At 36.1% G+C, this 10,135-nt stretch overlaps 1 protein-coding gene across 2 annotated transcripts; it reads left to right on the top strand.

The window, feature by feature from the left end:
• Positions 1-1,424: 1,424 nt before the first annotated feature.
• OSR1 (odd-skipped related transcription factor 1) lies at positions 1,425-9,923 on the top strand. 2 transcript variants are annotated; one of them, XM_075201392.1, is made up of 4 exons: positions 1,425-1,663; positions 4,760-4,827; positions 5,424-6,113; positions 6,556-9,923. In XM_075201392.1, exons 3-4 carry the CDS (start codon positions 5,470-5,472, stop codon positions 6,689-6,691), a joined length of 780 nt encoding a protein of 259 aa, XP_075057493.1. In that variant the 5' UTR covers positions 1,425-1,663; positions 4,760-4,827; positions 5,424-5,469; the 3' UTR covers positions 6,692-9,923. The 2 variants fall into 2 exon arrangements, with proteins under 2 accessions (XP_075057493.1, XP_075057495.1); XM_075201394.1 differs by lacking the exon at positions 4,760-4,827.
• Positions 9,924-10,135: the final 212 nt, after the last annotated feature.

Below are 10,135 nucleotides of genomic sequence, written 5' to 3' on the forward strand. Positions count from 1 at the left end.
ACTAATATTTCAAAGTGAAATACAGAAAGTGTATCAGTTGCAGATGTGAAATACGAAATCTAATGTGTCATGTAATATCTATGGCTTCTTTCAACGTCTGTGTACAGAGGACCATAAATCACATACAGCTGTGAGTCCTCTAAATCCATCTAAAATTGTTTTATTCTGATTAAATCATTAATATGCATCTTGCATGCATACACCATATCCACATCCATACATCAGCACGCACTTCTCAGCTTGCAGTCTTTTGCAGTAAAATGACACTTTTACTTTTTAAAAATAGGAAGTCTGAAATTCTATTAAACCGAAATAAAAAAAACTGAGACACAAAACAATATAACCTGGTCTGAGAATGTTCATGTTTTACGTCTAGGGGAAATAAACTGTTTTTATTTTCTTTATGCAAAGAGATCATATTGGAGAAAATATATCAAAACTACAAGTCTAACATGCACTGAAAGACATAAGATCAATAATGATCTGGGGATGCCCAAATCGCCCCCTTAGCATTCATAACAGGCATCCAGTAATAATTGTATTTTAATGTAGCAGGTGAAACGTTTTAATCAGATGGGAAAGTGTGAAGTGTCTAAAACAAACACCAAAAAAACAAACATTTAGCACTTTTGATTTTGCATGATTTACATAAGTAATCATCGGTGTTTTAGATATATGTCCAAACGGTATTATAGTAGTGATGTCATAACGCACTAGCAACACCTAACAATTTTATAAAATCAACATATATTTTATACTGACAATATGTTAATATAAAAAGGTTCTATTAAATCCAACTTGGAATGAAACACGAAATATTTGGGCTATTTTTAATTAATAGGCACTGCATAATTTTGGATATATGTTAAAGGTTACTTGTTCTGCATAATATTAAGTGCAAAGAAATCAATGTATATCTCCATATTCCATTTGTTTTGTATTTCAACAAATTGGTGTCTCTGAGTAGATGGCAAGAGAAAAAAGTACTTACTGCACACAAGAAAAGTATGTTTAGATCTCCCCCTGCTTGCTTATATTATGTTTCTATCTATAACTTAAATACAATTACAAAGTTTACGTAACATGTTCGTACAAAGCTATCATCTGAGAAGCATTATTCCAATCCCAGGGTGTGCATAGCACTTTGCAATATTGTGCATGGCAAACTTAAGCAACCGATTGCTGTCTGTCTGCCGTGGAACTACAAGTCTCAGCACTGAGGGTTATAGTTCCACAGCAACCGGAGAGAACCACAGGTTGCCAACATCTGTATGGGATAAGCAGGAGAGACAGAACATGTAATAGTTCTCTGATATAAACTCCCCCTTTTAGCAAGGGGCTGGCTGAGGCTGGCTCTTGCGCACGCGTGGTGGCCGCTTAAAATAAGGAGGCGGCTGGTAGATAAAGTTCAGTTGAGTTTTAGAAAGTCTTGTCCGGAGTCACAGAGCTGCAGGCTCTTGGAGAATGAGTCTGTGGGTCACTTGAAAAGCCTGGATCTTGAGCTAAGAGCCCGGCCACCAGCAGAACAGCAGGGATAGAGCATGACAGCTGTGTTCTCCCTGCTTCTGGCTACTAAACACTTTACAGGGAACTCCGTTTGTCCTTTCCCCATCTATAACACTTCAACAAGCCCTAGCATCGAGGAACCTGATACCTGATTTAGGTAAAGTTACTCTCATCCACAAACCACTTTCTTCACTCTTGTGCACAACATTGAGAAACTCTTTGGCTTACATGATAGGTCTGTGGGATGTTTCCCTTCTCGGATGGGGTAGGTGGGCTAGTGTATAGATTCCAGGATTTTTCTGTGAGGGATGTTGCATTATAAGCTTTCAAGTTAATGTATTTATAGATTATGAAGTGATCTGAGATTCCAGAGATCTAACCCATGTTTACCTTGCTTTGTGTGGCATGTCATTTACTTTTGTGTTATTTTGCATTTCTGGGTGTGTTTGATGGAGAAGTATATAGGATTTAAATGTCACTGAATTTGGACAGCTGCTTTATATAGGGTAAAAGTTTCGCAAAAGTGCGTTTAAAGTTGACAAGTGCTGTCATCTCTTTAGAGCCACACACGTATCATGCACTAATATATATATATATATATATATATATATATATATATATATATATTATATTACTGTGTCTGTGCTAATTAGAGCATCAGGAGTTGATCTAACCTTTGCTATACTGCTGTAATAAAATGATGGTGTTTTATTCTGCTTAATATTTCAGAGAACACTAAATGGCACCCTCAAACTTTATAAACAGGTGCATGTGGCGTTTTGTTTTTAGAAAAGATGATGTTATGGGTAAAGAGACGTGGCAATGTGTAGCAAGTAAAGTGAATATGAGTTAATAAAACGTTTTCTTACAATAGGGAACATATATTGACTTTGCCTTCCATAATTTAACATTTAAAAGCATCTCGTGACCTGACATAAGGTGATAATATTATAAGAAAATTAAAATGTTGTTCTTCATTCTGATATGGATGCAGAAACTTAACCTCGAGATGTCAGAGTTTAAAAAGCTATTGGTCTGTTTAGTAAAATGGGGCATGAGATGAACACTTATTTTTATTATACTGGTAAACTACGTCTCTTGTGAAAGAGTTGTTTTATCCCAGGAACTAAAGAGAGATGTGGTATATTGAATATATAATTTTGAATTCAGCATGCACTACAGATGTAATACGCTGAATGGACCAACAGGTACTTATATCCTTTGACTTAATGTGAGCTGTGGGATTTAACTGCATTTTCTTTGAGTAACAATTTATCTGATAGATAAGCAGTATACAAACCCTACATCTATTGCTGATAATATATTGACAATGTGTCTTTGGGTCTAACATTCTGTATTATTAGTGAATACTAAAGTAGTCTGTGTATGCATTATAGATGTAGATGTATATATTGAATGCATGCATTCATGACTTAATATTTTTTGTGACATGTAATTTAATCCCTCTCATTAATTTATTGACTATTTATTCAGGGTTACAAATATTGTTTAAAATTATATATTGATTATGCTTCTCTTGAATTTCTGCTTTGAAGTTCTAGGGGTCTAATACTTAAATAACTTAAAAAGCACTACAAAAAAGAGTTCCACTAGGAATAGGTAAACTATGAAAAGTTTGTTTTTAATGTGCATGGTGAATGTATATGATTTTTCAAATATCTTGCATAACTTGCTTTACACTACTGCTGATTAAGTGGTTAAAATCATTGCAACCCCTGTGATAGTCAATTTGAATTGACCGCATAATCAAACTGAATTGCACTATACAGATTACAGCCCAAGCAATTAGCCCTGTGATTGATTGTCTTTCAAAGGGAGACTTCTCTTTCTTTCTACAAACTTTGCGATAAAGGAAAAAAAAACTCATATTCTCTGCTAAAAAAAAAAAAAGCAATAACTTTATCTCCTACATAGTTTCACACAATGGCAAGTGAGCATTTATATTAGCAGGCTTACGAAACCTTATAAAGGGTCTGAGGACAGATGTACTCTTTCAAGTTTATGATCCCATTTTCTAGGGTAAATTTATCTTGGCAGGGCTAGTTTTGTTTCAGCCTTGTGTCAGTACTTAAGTGGCCTGCTCTCAATTACTCAGCAACCAAGTCTTCTGTTTAAAACTTGTACTTTTTATTGCTGAAGGTTACAGATAACTCACCCAGAAACTTTTTGAAGGTAGAGATACATCTGTTTACATGACCCAAAATTGAAGGTTGAGGCGATACGATGCAAGGATACTGGGACGTATTCAAAGAGCTCTGATTTGTATCCCATCTCCCAAAAAACAAACAAACAGTAGTGACACCTCCACAGTATGTTTATGTATATCACGGTTTTAAGGGGTCCATCAATATTTAAGTCAATTATTTTTTGAACGTTTAATTTGTTACCCATAGAAGTGTAAATTTGGATATTTGCTTTACTTCAACATAGAATTTACGTCATCTATAAACCAGACTACAATCCATAAAACAAAACAAATGTTTAATTGTACAATAATTGAACATGTGCATCTGTGCAGTCTACAAATAGCACGTAATTATTTACAAATAATGAAATTAACACTATAAATTGTAGATGGCATCAATTTTTAAATAAAGAGCCAGGATACAGATTACTATGGCGATTTGTAACATAGGTTCTACTTAGGTAAAATGGATCTCTGACAATAGAACACACGTATGAATTTAAAATAATCTTTTTTTGTTTATGTATATTTTTCATACCACTTTATTAATGACTTTTAAAGCCCCTTATATTGTTAACTTGTATTTAAGCCATATAATAGGAACGATATTTTTCAAATGTGTGCACGATTACCGTGGAACAGTGTCGAGAAGGGATTCCATTAGGCACGATATATTGCGAGATATTTAGATGTGTTAGTGAATCAGTCAAACACACTGTAGCAATCAATCATTTCAAATTTGCGTGTTTCGAATTGCTGGATGAAATACTGGTGCTCGTTTTAAATGTAATCACGGTATATTAAATTAACCCTTTATTGGCCACCAAGAACTGATTTTAAAGCGTTATACTCTGGACCCTGAAAGGTCTTAGTGGCAACATAATTCGTCTCTCAGCTTAGACGAATCGGGAGAGCGCTTATTTAATTTTATACATAAATATATTGCAATTATTTTATGGTGATTTTTTAAAGTATCAGAAACTCTCTATATGTCCGCAATGGACATGGTAGTAGGACTCTGTAAACATGCTTGTCTCCTCATCCTAGGTTCCACCAAGAGGACACAGAGGTCCTTAGTGACCCTTGGGATAGTTCAGCAGATATTTAATATCCTGGTAAGACATTTCTTATACTATCTAGTAGTTTCTCGAGCAATGACAACGCATCAGTGATTATAATATATATATATATATATATATATATATATATATATATATATATATATATATATATATATAATAAATTAAAAACATTGTGTCCATCGAGTAGGACTAAATAATTGAAACCATGATTTGAATGCACCCAGAATCTACAGGGTTTGCACCTGTTTCAAGCAATTGTAACAAGAATGTACTATGAAAAAAAAAAGTCTCCTTCAATTTAAATTAAGCAATTTCCACAAATATAGATGCATATTTTAAAGTCGGGTTTTACAACTTGTGCTTTGTAGCTGTTGTGAAACTACATTGCTAGCTGCCAGCGCAGGCTGGAACTTGTAGTTCCACAACAGCTGAAACTCATATTTCCCATGTCTGGAGTATTACACACCTGGTGGAAATTAGTTTTTCCTAAACCTAATAATTATGTGCCCCTCTCTCTCTGTTTGTCTTATAATAAATTATTAGCTAGTATAATCAGATCTATAATGTACGCCTAGTGTATTTAGCCCACCAGCGTCTTTATAAAATATGTCATTTGTTTTTTTCACCAGCCGTCCCTCTGGAAACCGTCCTATATCAGTCCCATCCGTGCCAACAATGGCCAGCAAAACGCTGCCAGCTCCGGTGCCCATTCACCCATCTTTACAGCTCACCAACTATTCCTTCCTACAAGCGTTCAATGGTCTGCCAGTGCCCGCCGATCATATCCCCAACTTGTATGGGTTCAGTGCCCTGCACGCAGTGCATCTTCACCAGTGGACTTTGGGATACCCAACATTACACTTGCCCAGGTCTTCCTTCTCCAAAGTGCCAGGAGCTTCTAGTTTGATAGACACCAGGTTCCAGATCCCCGGGTTCCCCCTCTTTCCTCACGTTATCCACCCCAAACACGATTCTACAAATTACCCCACTAAGTCCAAACCCAGGTTTGACTTTGCCAACCTTGCAGTAGCTGCCACACAGGAGGACCCTTGTAAATTGAGTCAGTTGGACGGACAGGGCTCTCCGGCAACTATGGGTACCCTCCTCGACGTCACCAAGCTCACCCCTGAGAAGAAACCCACGCGTGGGAGGTTACCTTCCAAAACCAAGAAAGAATTCGTGTGCAAATTCTGTGGGAGACATTTCACCAAATCCTATAACCTTTTAATCCACGAAAGAACCCACACGGATGAAAGACCCTACACCTGTGATATTTGCCATAAGGCTTTCAGAAGACAGGACCATCTGAGAGATCACAGGTAACAATTCAATTTCGACTAATATACTACATATGGCTGATGTCAGGTTATGAGTAAAACTTGTAAAATAAATCCCATAGGAACACAACCAGTAATTTTTAAATGGTCCCGGTAAAAATCAGGTAATGGACACGGTTCATTTATCTCAACTAATAACAACTGTCCCTTTAATATTTTTTATGCAATTTAACCATTTCCAAATAAGCGAATAAATAATTTTAGGATATATCTAGCACGTTATTTCCAGCCTGCCACTCAAAATATACTTGCAAGTTCCAGAAGGCTCCCCAGTTGTTATTTTATGACTACAAACTGTCATGGCATGCTGGAACTTGTAGTTCTAGAACAGCTAGAGAGCCACAGGTTACATAGACTCCGTTGTCGTGTGGTGAAGCTATATAAATAGATAAAATGAAATCAATTGAACCTTTGTATATTCCAGGTACATCCACTCTAAAGAGAAACCGTTCAAGTGTCAGGAGTGCGGCAAAGGATTTTGTCAATCAAGGACTTTGGCGGTTCACAAAACTCTTCACACACAAGTTAAAGAACTAAAGCCTTCGAAAATTAAATGCTGAACTCTATGCATAAAAAAAGAACTAGGACAGAAAACTATTTAAGTCTACAGTTATTACATGCAAAAAAAACGCAAATGGGGACTTGAGCTGCAGAACACTTCCCCGTTCCTTGGAACTTGGATAGAACTTGCTTTGCTTGGAATTTAATTTAATCCAGAGACCAGAGAGAACAAAGTGATGTGATGGCACTCACAGACTGTATGCCAAGAGGTGGTGCTGTCACCATGCTTTTCAAAGCTGCTCACATACTCAGCAGAATTGGCCTGCATAGAACAGTGGTAGGGAAAATTACTAAATAAATTAAAATTAATTCCGTGGAACAGATCGAAATTTTACTCCTTTCCTTCTGGTTCCTGCAGCAATAGAAGTAATTCCCAAATTTTAAATAAGGCCCAGTGTGTTAAAGCTCTCAGAAACACCAGACAAAACGTCGAGGACAGACAGTGATTGCATGGCTGGTATCACCCCCTTTTGTTTATTGTTGAATCTCTTTTCTGGAAAAAAAACCCCCAAAACCTTAAGGTTTTTATTTTTTATTTTCTGGATGCAAAGAATAGGTTTTTGGGCTTAGTCTAGTAAAGCTGCTTTGCTGTAGCATGCATGGACCGGATTGGAGAAATACATTTTCACATATTTTACTTTTAGTCGTTTTTTGTAAACCGGTTTTTTTCCAGCAAGGGAGTCTTAACAGTGACGTCAGCGGCTAATTTAATACAGGGCGACAGAGGCATTATTGTGTCGCACTTAGGTCAATAAATAAATTGATAAGTAAATAAATCACCTTTGAATCCACAAAGGGCACATTTCGGTGGATACACATCCCAGTCTGCTGGCCTGAAGTAGGACTCGGCTTTACTAGCAGATATTATTAGGTTGCAAAAAGTGTGAAAAACAAATAACATGAGCACCGACAAACGGTTCCTTTTCACACAGTCAGAGGTGCAAGAAATCAGCCTATCCCCCCCCCGTCTTTGCTATTGTTACCGATCCGTATTTGTATCAGCTGCAATTCGGACAAGTAAATGTTGATTAGATAGTCTTTGATTTTAGCCAGCTGTTCACATCAGAGGTGTTTATTTGGCATAGGAGAAATTAGACATTCAGGAGAGACACATTTTGTCATCTGACAATACAACATTTGACTTACAGGGACTGGAAGACTACATAACGTGACTTTCATTTGCTAAAGAACTACAAGTTTCAGCATGACAAGAACTCAAGAGTGTAGCCACTAGTCGCCGCATGCCTTGACCTGTAGTGCTGTCGGGACGTCTGAGACTAGTAGCTACACAACACTGGCCTGATAGGACATGCTGCAACTTGTAGTTCTATAGGCTGCACACCTATAACCTTTGCATAGTAATCAGTACTGCTATCCAGATGAAATCATAAGTATACGAATACTATACTACTAATCATGTTCTTTTAGGTTGGATCCCACGGCTAAAGAACATATCACGCTTGAGAATTGCAATAATCTTAAATTGATGTAATAACTTTAATACCTGTAGCCTATCATAGACTGATTTATAGCATAGCAGGATCCATAGTTTAAATTTACTTGAAGGACGTTATAATTTCCGTATCTGCATCCAATTATTTTACAGACTGTATAAGTAGTTAATTATACATACACGAACTGAAGACATGTTCAACATTACAAATCCCTGTATAGAATGTTTACAATGTTATTATTAAATGGTTCAGGTTATTGATACCCGACTCACACCTCCCCCTTAATATTTCAGACCTAGTTACATGTGTCTGTTTAAATCCTATCTCGTGATGTATACTATAAACCACTGCCTTAATATTCAATTTTCACTTAAATCGTGTCACATGATCTTTAATATAAGCCCGAATATACATTTTTCACAGCTTTTGGGAGATTTCTATTACAAGCCACACATGGAAAAGTCTTCATTATCGAATGACTTATTTTTGCTCATTAAATTCTCGCACCCAAAAAAATGAGAATAATTTCAGCACCTTGTATCAAGGTGTACCATGTACCCATCACCTTGTACCATGTACAGCCTGCTTCAGTCTTACCATTATTATGTCATATATTGCTCCAAGCCAAGACACTTAACACCTCTGTGCACATGATTGATATCACTATCAGGATACATACAGGGTAATAATCATCATGGTTATTAAACAATATCGCTGTAACCCATAGCAACCATTGACGTATTTGGATTTCCTTACTATCAACTTGCACTAACTTATCAAAGCTGATCTCTGTTTGGGTCACTACATGCCATAGATTTCATGGACAGAGGAGTGAATTAAAGGTCATGAAATGGCTTCAGACTCATTAGGACAGCCTCTCCTTTTGCAATTAACATTAATTCTCTTCTTCCTATTTATTACCTATGTTCTAATTGTATTTCTTTAAATGTTTGACCAGTACTCGAGAAAAAAACACACACGTTTTGTGTCTGTGTGTATTCCCTTTATCCAGCCTTCTCTGTCTGCCCTGAAGTGTTTATTTGTCTACCAGGAATATATGTAAATAATTAAAAGAAAACAAACGGGGTTGTAATGTACTTGCTGAGTGAGTTCAGTAAACAGTCTTTTTTTTCCGGTTAAAGGACTCATCTTTATCTAGCTCATAAATAATAGAGGGGTCCCACATTCAAACACGACCAGCAATTAATCAGAAAGAGGGCAGGCTCGTACAAGATGACAATTGCTTATCTGTTAGGATTAGACTTTATTAGGAGTTTTCAAGGGTAACGTCTGATTCACTCTACTTAAGCGTATTGCTGTTTGAAGTACCAGAGGTCATAATGACCCCCCTCCCTCCCCAGCCAACACACTCCTGAAAAAGTATCTTGACAACGGGAATCCTTTTCAGCAAAGTGCTAATGAATTATAATTAACAGTTAATCATGTACAAGGGAGTCAAAAGGAAAAATTAACAAAGAATTAACACAAATGAGAATTCAATGCAGATTTGTACCAAGAGTGTTTGTAACAATGCAGGTGGTTTGTAAATGAGTAAATATTATGTTGTTGTTTTTTTTTATATATATATCTAAATGTAATATTCTTGTATAATGTAAGTTATATGTATATAAATGTGTCTTTTTCCTTGAATCACAAAGAATGTATTGTTAAATAAAATGTGTGTGTGTTACTTTTTTTTTTTTTTTTACTCAGCACCTAAAATGTATGTGCCTATGCCACTGTAAATAGTACTGATGCAATTAAACAGTCAACTACGCTTGAGATTTTGCGATTTTATTATATTAGCAACATTAAAATAATAATAAAAAAAATGTGATTTATTCTATGTTAGGGTGGATTAATTACTGTGCTAATGGGTCAGTGAGATTTACTCTGAAAAGTGCTGAAGTATTTTTAACTTTTCTCTACCTTTTAACATAAATGGTTTTATTTTATGTATTTAACTGTTAATAGGTGGACTCCAGTATT

This window comes from Mixophyes fleayi, chromosome 3 (genome assembly GCF_038048845.1).
Source record: "Mixophyes fleayi isolate aMixFle1 chromosome 3, aMixFle1.hap1, whole genome shotgun sequence".
In the NCBI taxonomy this organism is placed as follows: Eukaryota; Metazoa; Chordata; class Amphibia; order Anura; family Limnodynastidae; genus Mixophyes; species Mixophyes fleayi.

Bases quoted from the DNA above. Each gene is read 5' to 3' on its own strand.
- OSR1 (XM_075201392.1), top strand. From the start codon at position 5,470: ATGGCCAGCAAAACGCTGCCAGCTCCGGTGCCCATTCACCCATCTTTA. The intron at 6,114-6,555 runs GTAACAATTCAA...TGTATATTCCAG, and splicing joins GACCATCTGAGAGATCACAG to GTACATCCACTCTAAAGAGA.